Below are 14,556 nucleotides of genomic sequence, written 5' to 3' on the forward strand. Positions count from 1 at the left end.
TTATCAGAACATTTCTTACACGTACACCCTGGGCTCTCCTTTAGAGGAATGAAGAATGTTATTTTCTCGTCTCCTTTCTAGACCCTACTCCCCCTTTTTCTTGGGTGCTACTGTCAGCAGAAGCTGAAGAGGAAGTGAGGCCTGGGACTTAGAGGAGGAGGGAATGAGGGGAAAGGGGAAGTTTGGGAGGCAGGCCTCCAGGAAGCTGATGGGAGAGGAGAGCTGGCAGACAGAGAAGGCACCCAGTCTGTGTTGTTTCCTCCAACATCTCAACCAGCACCTGCTGAGCTATGAGCGAAACTAGGGATTTACAGGGTAGGGAAGGTGGAATAGGCAGGATTCTAAAATGGGAAAAAGGAGCTGGACAGTACTGGGCTCGGGGGCTGGGAAGCTGGCTTATGAAAGCAGAACTGTAATGGCTTCAGGCTGAGCTTGGGGGTGAAGAGAGGAAGGTGGGGTGAAGCTACATTAACCTTTGCGCTCCTTCAGGAGGAAAAGCCTTTGGGCTGCGGAAAGCCCAGCAGGAAGAGAGAATCAATGAAATCAACCAGGTAAAAGGAAGGGCCTTGGCCAGGGCAGTGGGTAGGGTGGATTGGGGGGGGCGTGTTGTTGGACCGGGTGGGGGGCCCTACCCAGGTTCTTGCTTTCCCCCTACAGCAATTCCTGGATGATCCCAAATACAGCAGTGATGAGGACCTGCCCTCCAAACTGGAAGCCTTCAAGAGTGAGGGGACAACTCTAGGGGTGGAGAAGGGGGTGAGGAGGGTAGGCTTTCCCCAGGGAGAGAAGACAGAAGAAACAAAGTCTATATTTTTAAAATAATTTTATCTATTTATTATTTATTTATTTTGGCTGAGCTGGTGGGTCTTCATTGTGCAATAGGCTTTTCTCCAGTTTCGGGGAGCAGGGGTTACTCTCTAGTTGTGCTGCATGGACTTCTCATTTTGAGGGCAAGAGGGCTTCAGTAGCTACGGTTCCCTGGGCTCTATAGAACAGCCTCAGTAGTTGTGGCACTTGGGCTTAGCTGCTTTGTGGCATATAAGGGATCTTCCTGGGCCAGGGATCGAACCCCTGTCTCCTGCATTGGCAGGCCGGTTCTTTACCACTAAGCCACCAGGGAAGCACACAAAGTCTACTTTTGAGGTGGGAAAATGGCAGGTTGCCTCTGTTGCCGCCCTAGTAACAGCCCCTTTCCCTGGCCTGTCCCTCTCTCAGTACCCTCTCTGGTTCCCGACACCTTAACAGGGCCCCTCAGCTCCCCAACCCCTACTTCCTCTACCTGCCCCATCTCTTCCTCCTCTTCTCCCATCTGCAACCCCTTTCTCAATCCCTGCCCTGCCTCTGCCTGTGACCCTCCAGCCAGTGCTGACCCTCTCTGCTTTCTCCCCTCATCCAGAGAAATACATGGAGTTTGACCTGAATGAAGATGGAGGTATCGGTAAGAAAGGGGTGGTTTGGGGGAAGTGTGCAGATCTACAAGAGGGAGGTCTTTCCTACAGTGCTCCATTTCCAGTGGTTTGGGAGAGATGACAGTGACCAGAGTAGGGTGGGTGTGTGTGTGTGTGTGTGTGTGTTAGTTGCTAAGCTGTGTCTGACTCTTTGTGATCCCATGGACTGTAGCCTGCCAGGCTACAGGAATTCTGCCGAAGGAATTCTCCAGGCTAGAATACTGGAGTGGGTTGCCATTTCCTTTTCCACCAGAGTAGGATGGGGAATGGTAATGAGATGGTGGAGGTAACAGAGAGAGAGAGAGAGGGGCTTCCCTCTTCTCACCCCCATCTTCTGTGCCTCCAGATATCATGTCCCTGAAGCGAATGATGGAGAAACTTGGGGTTCCCAAGACCCACCTGGAGCTAAAGAAATTAATCATGGAGGTATCCAGTGGCCCTGGGGAGACTTTCAGCTACTCTGACTTTCTCAAGATGATGTTGGGCAAGAGATCTGCCATTCTAAAAATGTGAGAGTCCAGTTCCAGCCTCTCCTACACTTAACTGTTTTCTCTTCCCCTGTCTCCATCCCCAGGCCCACCTTCTACACATAGCCCAGCATGCATTTCTCTTCTGTCTTTTGAGAGACCCTTCCCAGGTCCTATTCTCATCCATGATTCTGGTCCCCAAGGCCCTCAAGACTCTGACTCCTGCCCTTTCTCCTTCTCCCCCACCCTCACAACCCTCATCCTTTTCTGGACTTTCACAGCCCACTAAAACTTATTCTCTTGAGAAGATTGTCCTCTGATCCCCGTGTCTCTTCCCATCTCAACCAGGATCCTGATGTATGAAGAGAAAGCAAGAGAACAGGAGAAGCCAACAGGTCTCCCAGCCAAGAAAGCTATCTCTGAGTTGCCCTGATTTGTGGTGAGGGAGGTGTGGTGGAATTGAAGGGGCTTCTAATGACTCCAACATAGAAAAAGAAGACAAAATTGTGAACCAGAGCCAAACTAACTTAAATAAATTATCCTCCTTCAGATGAATTCAGCTTGGTTACTGTTTGATTTTTTTCCCCCTGGGTTTGGGAAGGGGTGAAGCGTCTTTGAGAGAAGGGTAGCAAGGATTTGCCCATATGAGCAGTCCATCAACAATTCTGTAGTATATTTACCACATAGCAGATGATTTTGTCCATCGGGGGGATGTATAAGACAGCCTGACCTCAAGGAATTTAAGTGGGATGAAAAGACATGTATAGACAAAAAAAAAAAAAAAAAAAAGCTCAAGCTCATGATGAAGAGCAAAAATTACCTTGAACCAACATCCTCTATTACTATAAGCTTTGTAACCTCAGAAAATCCTTCAGCCTCTCTGAGTCTTTCATTTGAAAACGAGAATAAGAGGATCTACCCTGCAGTGCGTGACATATCATAAGCCCTCAATAATGTTTAAAACTTGAGTGGATGGACAGATAGATGAAAGAACTGTTGTTATTCAATTAAGGATTCACAACACTATAATGGCTGATAATTTAAGCGAAAATGAGTCTTGAGGTCCTTTTGGAGGCAAGCTACAAAAACTGAGCCTAATAAAAGGAAAAGGGGCTTGTACTAGGAGAGTACTGAGGGCAGATTCCAGGAATACAGGATCCCTGGATGGCAGATAGGATTAAATAGCCAACTTCAGGGAAGGCAAGAAGCCTGAGAGTTCCCAGGCCTTTGGTGAGGGTATTCTTGAACTCTTCCCGCAAAGGGTCCAGTCCGGTTAACTCCAGCAACTCCGAGTTGCTGGCCACTGTTTCAGATTTCCCTACTCCCTGGAAAGCAAAAATCAAGTTGGCCCAGCTTGTTTCATGTCCCAAGGAGAGACCAGGCCCATAAGGTCACATGTATTGGCCCTTTCCAGTGGTAAAGCCAGGTTGGCATCTTAAGAGTGCTACAGTAACTGGATAGGACTTCAGACGAGGAAGAGATCTATGTGGGTTCAATAAAATATCTGCATATAACAAAATTAATAGCTAACCTTAATTGAGCACCTACTATATACTGGGTAGATGCTTTCTGTGTATTAATTCTTCCCAACAACTCTGGTGACACAAAGGACAGAAAGGATCTGGGGCTTAAATTTGTTCATTCAGGATAAACTGGGTTATATTCATACAATGGACTATTATTACCTAACAATAAGAATGAACTACTACATGCAACAATGTAATTAATTTCATTAATACAATGTTGATAAAAAGCAGATAGAAAAGAACACTTATGGTACAATTCCATTTGAATAAAGTACAAAACAAGTAAAACTAATATATATTATTAGAAATCAGGATAGTAGTTAGCCTTGGGGGAGGACAGAGACTAAAAGAGCCCTTGGCAGCTTCTGTGCTAGTTAAGGCTCTGTTTTTGGTTACATGCTCTGCTCAGTTCATGAAAAGTTATTAAAATTTCACACACACACACATATATATATAGGAGAAAGGCATGGCAACCCACTGCAGTATTCTTGCCTGGAAAATCCCATGGACAGAGGTGCCTGGTAAGCTATGGTCCATGGGGTCACAAAGAGTTGGACATGACTGAATTGACTTGGCATGCATGTGTATGTGTGTGTGTGTGTGTATATATATATATATATATATACATAAAATGCACACACACACACGCACTTTGATAAGATTTTAAAAATCATTTATTGGGCATTAACTATGTTCCATCCCCTATTCCAGGTGCCTGGGATATAAAAGTAACAAAACAAAGATCCCTGCCTTTGTGAAGTTTATTATGTTCTACTGCAGTAACTGATACGGGAGGAGGACAGATAACAAACAGTAAATATAATTTTAAATTTCTATGCTCTATTTTAAAATGACAGTATTATTAAAAAAAAAAAGAGCAGGTTAAAGGGAATCAGGGGTGCAAAGATGGTCAGGAAGATTAAAATTCTGAAAGGGTAATCAGGAGAGGATTCAGTGAGGAGGTGACCAACAGTGAACAAAAACTTCAAGAAAATACAGCAGTGAGCCACGCAGGTTTCTGGGGGAAGAGCCATTTGTGCACAAGGAAAGGAGCAGAGAGGGCCCTAGAGTGAGAAAGGCCTGTGCAGATAGAGAGAGTGCTGCTGCTAAGTCACTTCAGTCATGTCCGACACTGTGTGACCCCATAGACGGCAGCCCACCAGGCTCCCCCATCCCTGGGATTCTCCAGGCAAGAACACTGGAGTGGGTTGCCATTTCCTTTTCCAATGTATGAAAGTGAAAGTGAAGTCGCTCAGTTGTGTCCGACTCTTCGTGACCCCATGGACTGTAGCCTACCAGGCTCCTCCGTCCATGGGATTTTCCAGGCAAGAGTACTGGAGTGGGGTGTCATTGCCTTCTCCGATAAAGAGAGTAATAAGATAAAAAACCCAACAGGGGGCCAGGAGATCAAGTCAGTAAATCCTGAAGGAAATCAGTCCTGAATATTCATTGGAAGGACTGATGCTGAAGCTGAAACTCCAATACTTTGGCCACCTGATGAGAAGAAGTGACTCACTAGAAAAGATCCTGATGCTGGGAAAGATTGAAGGCAGGAGGAGAAGGGGAAGATAAAGGATGAGATGGTTGGGTGGCATCACCAACTTGATGGACATGAGTTTGAGCAAACTTCAGGAGTTGGTGATGAACAGGGAAGCCTGGCATGCTGCAGCCCATGGGGCTGCAAAGAGTCAGACATGACTGAGCAACTGAACTGAACTGAATAGGGGGCCAAGTCATCTAGGGTCTTGTAGGCTGCAGTAAGGACTTTAGCTTTTATTCTGAGAGAAATGGAGTGGCACTGCAGGACTCTGAGTAAAGGAATGCTCTTCAACCTCCTTTGAGAAAAGGCCCACTCTGGCTTCAGTGTAGAGAACACTGTAGGAGCAGAGGTAAGCATAAGACGACCAGTTAGGAGGCTGTTCCTGTAAACCTGGTGAGAGATTAGGATGGCTCAGATCAAGGCAGAAGCAGTGGAAGTGAAGAGGTGGGATTCTGGATGTTTTCTCAAGCTAGGATTTCCTGTCTGATTCAAAGTGTAGAGTGTGACAACTAAAGGAATTGATGAGGTTTCCAGGGTTTTCGACTTAACTGGAATTTTCATTTTTATAAAACATTTACTTATTTGTATTTATTTATTGGCTGTGCTGGGTCTTAACTGTAGCACACAGGATCTGTGATCTTCGTTGTGACATGCAGGATGTTTAGTTGTGGAATGTGGGATATAGCACCCCAATCAGGGATCGAACTCGGACCCCTGCATTAGGAGTGTGAAGTGTTAGCCACTGGACCACCAGGGAAATCCCTGAAATTTTTAAACTGTCATCAGCTGAGATGGTGAAGGCTGTGGACAGAGAAATTATTGAAAGACTAGAGATCAAATGGAGAAGGAAATGGCAACCCATTCCAGTATTCTTGCCTGGAAAATCCCATGGACGGAGGAGCCTGGTAGGCTGCAGTCCATGGGGTTGCGATGAGTCAGACATGACTGAGCAACTTCACTTTCACTTTTCACTCTTATGTATTGTAGAAGGAAATGGCAACCCACTCCATTATTCTTGCCTGGAGAATCCCAGGGACAGAGGAGCCTGGTGGGCTGCCGTCTATTGGGTCACACAGGTTTGGACATGACTGAAGCAACTTAGCAGCAGCAGCAGCAGAGATCAAAATGTTTGCTTTTGGACATACTGAATTTGAAACCATCTGTTAGACATCTAAGAGGTGATGGCAAGTACACAGCTGTGTATACAAGTCCAGTGTTGGAAGTGAGGTCTCTGATGAAGATACACATTTGGGAAGTTATTAGCATATTAACATTATTTCAAGCCATGAGGCTGATACCCTTGACATTTGCAGTTTGAGTAGAAGGTGGGGATGAAGACTTGACTGGAGTGGCTTTAACAAAGAAAGAGAGGAGAGAAGGAGATTGTGAGTACAGAGAGCACTTCCAAGAAATTTTGCTGTGGTAACTGTCCAGGGGAAGGGGACGAGAGAATAATTTGAAAGTTTGAGAACTGAAGTCATCTCAACCACCTTCATCTTTTTTTTTTTTTTTTTCATCTCAATCATCTTAATGAGCCTCAGGATAAAACTCTTACCAGATTCTTACTAAATTTGCCACTCTCATTTTCCATAATGGACAGGCAGGTGTAGGTTCCAAATCCATGCCTCTGCTTATCAGTTCACAGGGCCCAAGATGTGCACTTGCTCCTCAAACCTGGCTAAATCTTAACAAGTTCTTCATATCAGTTAATAACTTTCTCTAATCACTTTCAGACTTTCCCAGAAACATTTCTGACCTACCCAGGCACAGTCTGATTCTTATTCCTCTACTTCTATAATATAAATTAGTAACTAAAATGGACACGAATGGGCGAATTTAATTCAAATGACCATTGTATCTACTCTGTGGGCAAAAATCTCTTAAAAGAAATGGAGCAGCCTTCACAGTCTACAAAAGAGTCCAAAATGCAGTACCTGAACCATCTCAAAAATGACGGAACGATCTTGGTTCGTTTCCAAGGCAGACCATTCAACATCACAGTAATCCAAGCCTATGCCCCAACCACTAATGCTGAGGAAGCTGAAGTCGAACAGTTCAAGACCTTCTAGAACTAAGACCAAAAAAAGATGTCCTTTTCATCATAGGGAACTGGAATGCAAAAGCAGGAAGTCAAGAAATACCCAGAATAACAGGCAAGTTTGGGCTTGGCATACAAAATGAAGCAGGGAAAAGGCTAACAGAGTTCTGTCAAGAGAACACACTGGTCATAGCCAACATCCTTTCCCAACAACCCAAGAGATGACTCTACACGTGAATATTACCAGACGGTCAATACCGAAATCAAATTGACTATATTCTTTGCAGCCTAAGATGGAGAAGCTCTATACAGGCTTCTATATCAGCTTCTATATCAGCAAAAACAAGATATGGAGCTGACTATGGCTCAGATCACGAGCTCCTTATTGCAAAATTCAAGCTTAAATTGAAGAAAGCAGGGAAAAATACTAGACTGCTCAATATGACCTAAATCAAATCCCTTATGATTATACAGTAGAGGTGATGAACAGATTCAGGGGATTAGATCTGGTAGACAGAGTGCCTGAAGAACTACGGACAGAGGTTCATAACACTGTACAGGAGGCAGTGACCAAAACTATTCCAAAGAAAAAGAAATGAAAGAAAGCATGATGATTGTCTGAGGAGGCCTTACAAATAGCTGAGAAAGGAAGAGAAGCAAAAGGCAAAGCAGAAAGGGAAAGATACACCCAACTGAATTCAGAGTTTCAGAGAATAGCAAGGAGAGATAAGAAAGCCTTCTTAAGTGAACAATGCAAAGAAATAGAGGAAAACAGTAGAATGGGAAAGACTAGAGATCTCTTCAAGAAAACTGGAGATACCCAGGGAACATTTCATGCAAAGACGGGCACACTAAAGGACAGAAACAGCAAGGACCTAACAGAAGCTGAAGCTATTAAGAAGAGATAGTAAGAAGACACAGAAGAACTATACAAAAAAGGTCTTAATGACCCAGATAACCATAACGGTGTGGTCACTCACCTAGAACCAGACATCCTAGAGTGTGAAGTCAAGTGGGCCTCAGGAAGCATTACTATAACCAAAGCTAGTGGAGATGATGGAATTCCAGCTGAGCTATTTCAAATCCTAAAAGACAATGTTGTTAAAATGCCACACTCAATATGCAAGCAAATTTGGAAAACTCAGTAATGGCCACGAGACTGGAAAAAGTCAGTTTTCATTCCAATCCCAAAGTAAGTCAAGGCTAGAATGTTCAAACTACCATACAATTGTACTCATTTTACATGCTAGCAAGGTAAATGGCAATCCACTCCAGTACTATTGCCTGGAAAATCCCATGGACAGAGGAGCCTGGTAGGCCACAGTCTATGGGGTCGCAAAGAGTCGGACACAACTGAGCAACTTCACTTTCACGATTTCAAGGTAATGCTCAAAAATCCTTCAAGCTAGGCTTCAACAGTATGTGAACTGAGAACTTGCAGGTGTACAAGCTAGATTCAGAAAAGGCAGAGTAGCCAGAGATCAAACTGCCAACATCCAATGGATCATAGAAAAGGCAAGAGAATTCCAGAAAAACATCTGTTTCACTGACTATACAAAAGCCTTTTACTATGTGGATCACACCAAACTATGAAAAATTCTTCAAGAGATGGGAATACCAGACCACCTTACCTGCTTTCTGAAAAGCCTGTATGCATGTCAAGAAGTAACAGTTAGAACCAGACATGGAACAATGGACTGGTTCAAAACTGGGAAAGGAAGTAAGTCAAGGCTGTATATTGTCACCCTGTTTATTTAACTTATATGATGAGTACCTCATGCTAAATACCGGGCTGGATGAAGCACAAGGTGGAATCAAGATTGCTGGGAGAAATATCAACAATCTCAGATATGCAGATGATACCACTTTAATGGCAGAAAGAGAAGAGGAACTACAGAGCCTCTTGATGAAGGTAAAAGAGGACAGTGAAAATGGTGGCTTAAAATCCAACATTAAAATAACTAAGATCATGGCCTCTGGTCCCATCACTTCATGGCAAATAGATGGGCAAACAGTGGCAGATTTTATTTTCTCAGGCTCCAAAACTTTTCACTGTGGATGATAACTACAGTCATGAAATTAAAAGATGCTTGCTCTTTGGAAGAAAAGCTACAACAAACCTAGACAGCATATTAAAAAGCAGAGACATCACTTTGCCGACAAAGTGCATACTCAAAGCTATGGTTTTTCCAGTAGTCATGTACAGATGTGAAAGCTGGATGATAAAGAAGACTGAGCACTGAAGAATTGATGCTTTTGAATTGTGGTGCTGGAGAAACTCTTGAGCGTCCCTTTGACAGGAAGGAGATCAAACCAGTCAATCCTAAAGGAAATCAACCCTGTATATTTATTGGCAGGACTGATGCTAAAGCTGAAGCTCCAATACTTTGGCCATCTGATGCAAAAAGCTGACTCAGTGGAAAAGATCCTGATGCTGGGAAAGACTGAGGGCAGGAGAAAAGGGGAAAATAAAGGATGAGGTGGTTAGATGGCATCAGCGACTCAATGGACATGAGTTTGAGTAAACTCGGGGAGATAGTGAAAGACAGAGGAGCCTGGCATGCTGTGGTCCATAGAGTCGAAAAAGCTGGGCAGGCCTGAGCAGCTGACTGGACAACAACAACAACTTCTAAAATTTTCTGTGCATATCTCTGGTGCCTTCAGAACATAGTTGTTGTTAACGGGTCACTGGAGAAATTAGAGGAAATTAAAACACAGCTGGAGGCAAATGAAAATGAAAACACAATGATCTAAAATCCATGGGATGCAGCAAAAATATTTCTAAGAAGCAAATTTTCAGTGATACAAACCTACTTCACAAGACAGGAACTGAAGAAATCAGAGGAAATTAAAACACAGCTGGAGGCAAATGAAAATGAAAACACAATGATCTAAAATCCATGGGATGCAGCAAAAATATTTCTAAGAAGGAAGTTTATAGTGATACAAACCTACTTCACGAGACAGGAAAAACCTCAAGTAAACAATCTAACTTTACCCCTAAAGGAACTAGATAAAGAAGAACAAACAAAACCTAAAATTAGTAGAAAAGAAGAAATAATAAAGATAAGAACAGAAATAAATGAAATAAAGAAAAAAAAACACTAACGAAACTAAGAGTTATTCTTTGAAAAGATAAATAAAATCGATAAACTTTTAGCCAGACTCACCAAGAAAAAGAGTCCAAATCAATAAAATCAGAAATGAAAAAGAAGTCAAACTGACACCACAGAAATAGAAAGAATCATAAGTGAAAGTGAAGGCCACTCAGTCGTGTCTGACTCTTTGCGACCCCAAGGACTATATAGTCCATGGAATTCTCCAGGCCAGAATACTGGAGTGGGTAGCCGTTTCCTTCTTCACTGGATCTTCCCAACCCAGGGATCAAACTCAGGTCTCCCACATTGCTGGAGGGTTATTTACCAGCTGAGCCACCAGGGAAGCCCAAGAATACTGGAGTGGGTAGCCTATCCCTTCTCCAGCAGATCTTCCAGACCCAGGAATCAAACCGGGGTCTCATGCATTGCAGGAGGATTTCTTTACCACCTGACCTACTAAGGATCATAAGAGATTGCTACAAATAATTATATGCCAATAAAATGGACAACCTAGAAGAAATGGACAAATTCCTAGAAATGTACAATCTCCTAAGAGTGAATCAGGAAGAAACAGAAAATATGAATAGACCCGTTACTGAAATTGACTCAGTAATTAAAAAAAAACAAACCTTCCAACAAGCAAAAGTTCAGAACCATAATGTCTCTACTAAAGATGAATTCTACCAAACTTTTAAAGAAGATTTAACATTCATCTTTCTCAAACTATTCCAAAAAACTGAAGAGGAAGAAACACCTTTGAACTCATTCTATGAGGCCAGTATCACCCTGATATCAAAACCAAATAAAGATACCATGAAAATATAAAAATCATAGGCCAATATCACTGATGAACAGATACAAAAATCCTCAGAAAAAATCAGCAAATGGAATTCAACAATACATTACACATGTACACCATGATCAAGTGGGATTTATCCCAAGGATGCATGGATGGTTCAATGTCGGCAAATCAATCAATGCGATATACCACATTAATGAACTGAGAAGGAAAAATCATATGGTCATCTCAATAGATACAGAAAAAAGCTTGTGACAAATTTAACATTCATTTATGATTAAAACTCTCTAGAAAGTGGGCTTAGAGGGGATACACCTCAACATAATAAAGGCCATATATGACAATCCCACAGCTAACATCATACTCAATGGTGAGAAGCTGAAACATTTCCTTTAAGATCTCACCACTTTTATTCAACATAGTATTGGAAGTTCCAGCTATAGGAAGTCAGACAAGAAAAAGAAATTCAAATTAGAAAGGAAGAAGTAAAACTGTTAGTTTGAAGATGATATACATAGAAAATTCTAAATGAATTTGGTAAGTTCAAAAATTTGCAACTTTACCAATGAATCTGGTAACAATTGCAGGATATAAAATTAATACACAGATATCTGTTGCATTTCTACATACTACCAATGAACTATCAGAAAGAAAAAGTAAGAAAACAGTCCCATTTATAATTACATCAAAAAGAATAAAATACCTGGGGACAAATCAAACTAAGGAGCCAAAACACCTGTACTCAGAAATCTGTAAGACACTGATGAGAGAAACTGAAGACAACACAAACAAATGGAAAGGCACCATGCTCAGGGATTGCAAGAATTAAAATTGTTAAAATGATTATGCTACTCAAGGCAATCTGCAGATTCAATGCAATCCCTGTCAAGATACCAATGGCATTTTTCAAAGAACTAGGACAAATAATTCGAAAATTTGTATGCTGCTGCTGCTGCTAAGTCACTTCAGTCATGTCCGACTCTGTGCGACCCCATGACGGCAGCCCACCAGGCTCTGCTGTCCCTGGGATTCTCCAGGCAAAAACACTGGAGTGGGTTGCCATTTCCTTCTCCAGTGCATAAAAGTGAAAAGTGAAAGTGAAGTCGCTCAGTTGTGTCTGACTCTTAGCGACTCCATGGACTGAAGCCTCAGCAGGCTCCTCCGTCCATGGGATTTTCCAGGCAAGAGTACCGGAATGGGTTGCCATTGCCTTCTCCACGAAAATTTGTATAGAAACACACACAAAAAAAAAAACGAAAAGTCACAACACAGAAAGAACAAGATTAAAAAATGGGCAGAGGACCTGACTAGACATGGAGAACAATATAAAGATTCTTCAAAAATAGAACTACAATACAATAGAGTAATTCTAGTCCTGTGTCTTTATCTGATGGAAATGAAGACATTAATTCAAAAGATATATTTACCCCACGTTCACTGAAGCATTATTTATAATAGCCAAGATATGATAGGTGAGTGGATAAAGAAGATGGTGTGTGTGTGCGTGTGTGTGCGTGTGTGTGATGGAATATTACTCAGCCAGGAAAAAGAAAGCAACCTTACCATTTGTGTCAACATGGTGGACCTAAAGAGTATCATGCTAAGTAAAATAAGTCAGACAAAGAAGACAAATATTGTATGATTTCACTTATGTATAATCTATAAAAACAAATGTAACAAAGCAGAAATAGAGTCACAGATACAGAGAACAAACAGGTAATTGGGGGAAGGGTAAGGAGAGAAATAGGTATAGATTAAGCAACAGAAACTTCCTGTTACAAAATAACTGAGTCCTAGATATGAAATGTACACTGTAGGGAATATAGTCAATAATTATGCATGGTGACAGATGATAACTAGACTTATGATCATTTTGAAATATCATTTTGAAATATTGATATTTAAATCACAGCGTTGTATACCAAAAACTAACATAGTATTGTAGGCTAACTATACTTCAAAAACAAACAAACTCATACAGAAAGAAATCAGATTTGTGGTGGAGGGAGAGGGAAATGAATGAAGGCAGTCAAGAAATATAAACCCCCAGTTATAAGTAAATACTAGACGTGTAATATACAGCATGATAAATACAATTGAAACTGATTAAAGTTGTTAAGAGTAAATCGTCAGAGTTCTCATCATGAGGAAAAAAATACATTTTTTTCTGTTTAAGTTTGTAACTGTATGAGATGATGGATGTTCACTAAATATGGTAATCACTTCATGATGTTTGTAAGTCAAATCATTATATGCTATACACCTTAAATTTATGTAGTCGGAGAAGGCAATGGCACCCCACTCCAGTACTCTTGCCTGGAAAATCCCATGGACAGAGGAGCCTGGTGGGCTGCAGTCCATGGGGTCGCTAAGAGTTGGACAGGACTGAGCAAATACACCTTAAATTTATGTAGTACTGTGTGTCAATTGTGTCTCAATAAAACTGGAAGAAAAAATAATGTATCACCATCGGTGCATCAATTGTAACAAACGTGCCACACTAATGCACATGTTAATAATAGAGAAAACTGAGGCAGGGGAAGGAATAGACTAGCATTCTCTGTACTTTCTGCTCAATTATTCTGTAAACTTAAAACCGCTTTAATAAAAATCTATTTTACGTGTGTATGTGTGTTAATCACCCAGTCGTGCCCGACTTTTGTAACCCCATGGACTGTAGCCTGCCTGAATCCTCTGTCCATGTAATTCTCCAGGGAAGAATACTGAAGAAATGGACTGGTTGCCATTTCCTTCTCCAGCAGATCTTCCCCACCCAGCGATCCAACCTGGGTTTCCTGCATTGCACGCAGATTCTTTACCAGGGAAACCCCTATTTTTTAATATATACCCAATGGGTAAAAAATAGATGTTGAATGATTTGCTGAACAAGTAGGGGGTATGATTAGAGCAGAATAAATCCATGGGTTTGAAGAGTCGGAGAGGACTCAGCACGCGCTCGCTCGCGCGCTCTCTCTCTCTCTCTCTCTCTCACACACACACACACACACACACACACACGAGTAACAGAGCTTCCCAGGTGGCTCTCTGCCAGTGTGGGAGACGCAAGAGACATGGGTTCGATACCTGGATTGGGATGGATTGGAAGGATCCCCTGGAGTAGAAAATGGCAACTCAGTTCAAGATCGCCTGGAAAATTCCACCGGACAGAGGAACCTGGAAGGGTACAGTCCATGTAGTCCCAGTCCATGCGGTCCCAAAGAGTCAGACACGACTGAGCGACTACACACACACACACACACACACGTAATCGGAGACAAAGGAGGGGAATGGTACTGCATTTCGCAGAATTAAACCCGTTATGAAGTAAACGGAAACTGTCAATAATATCAGATATATAAATATATTCACGAAAATTACAGATTATAAAATTAAATGCCTTAGTCATTAGTTGCCAATATTTTGAGGAATAGGTTATTTGTACCCTATCTTTGTCCAAGCGATTTGCATATATTATGCAAATAAGTAGAACTACTCACAGAATGCCTCTGTTCCGTGATGCACTCCCCTGGACTCTTGGATTGGCCTGTCAATCTACCTTATTTGCATGACGTGATTTAATAAATGAAGGCCCCCGCCCCCTCATGCTTTCACCTCTCGCGAAGATAAGCGTGAGTTGGAG

At 42.0% G+C, this 14,556-nt stretch overlaps 2 protein-coding genes across 3 annotated transcripts in view; one reads left to right on the plus strand and one right to left on the minus strand.

The window, feature by feature from the left end:
- Positions 1–14,164, minus strand: part of NCR3 (natural cytotoxicity triggering receptor 3) — a 32,213-nt gene extending 18,049 nt beyond the window's left edge. Inside the window, exon 1 of one of the 2 annotated variants that reach the window (XM_070361144.1) lies at positions 14,001–14,164. In XM_070361144.1, coding sequence (XP_070217245.1) covers positions 14,001–14,124 — 124 coding nt within the window. In that variant the 5' untranslated portion in view covers positions 14,125–14,164. The remainder of the gene's footprint in view (positions 1–14,000) is intronic. The other variant, XM_070361143.1, reaches the window with a different exon arrangement.
- On the plus strand, positions 180–2,470 carry AIF1 (allograft inflammatory factor 1). The gene is made up of 6 exons (XM_005904181.3): positions 180–315; positions 490–551; positions 658–724; positions 1,397–1,438; positions 1,795–1,957; positions 2,264–2,470. Exons 1-6 carry the CDS (start codon positions 291–293, stop codon positions 2,346–2,348), a joined length of 444 nt encoding a protein of 147 aa, XP_005904243.1. The 5' UTR covers positions 180–290; the 3' UTR covers positions 2,349–2,470.
- Positions 14,165–14,556: the final 392 nt, after the last annotated feature.

The sequence above is a fragment of the Bos mutus genome, chromosome 23 (assembly GCF_027580195.1).
Source record: "Bos mutus isolate GX-2022 chromosome 23, NWIPB_WYAK_1.1, whole genome shotgun sequence".
Taxonomy (NCBI): Eukaryota; Metazoa; Chordata; class Mammalia; order Artiodactyla; family Bovidae; genus Bos; species Bos mutus.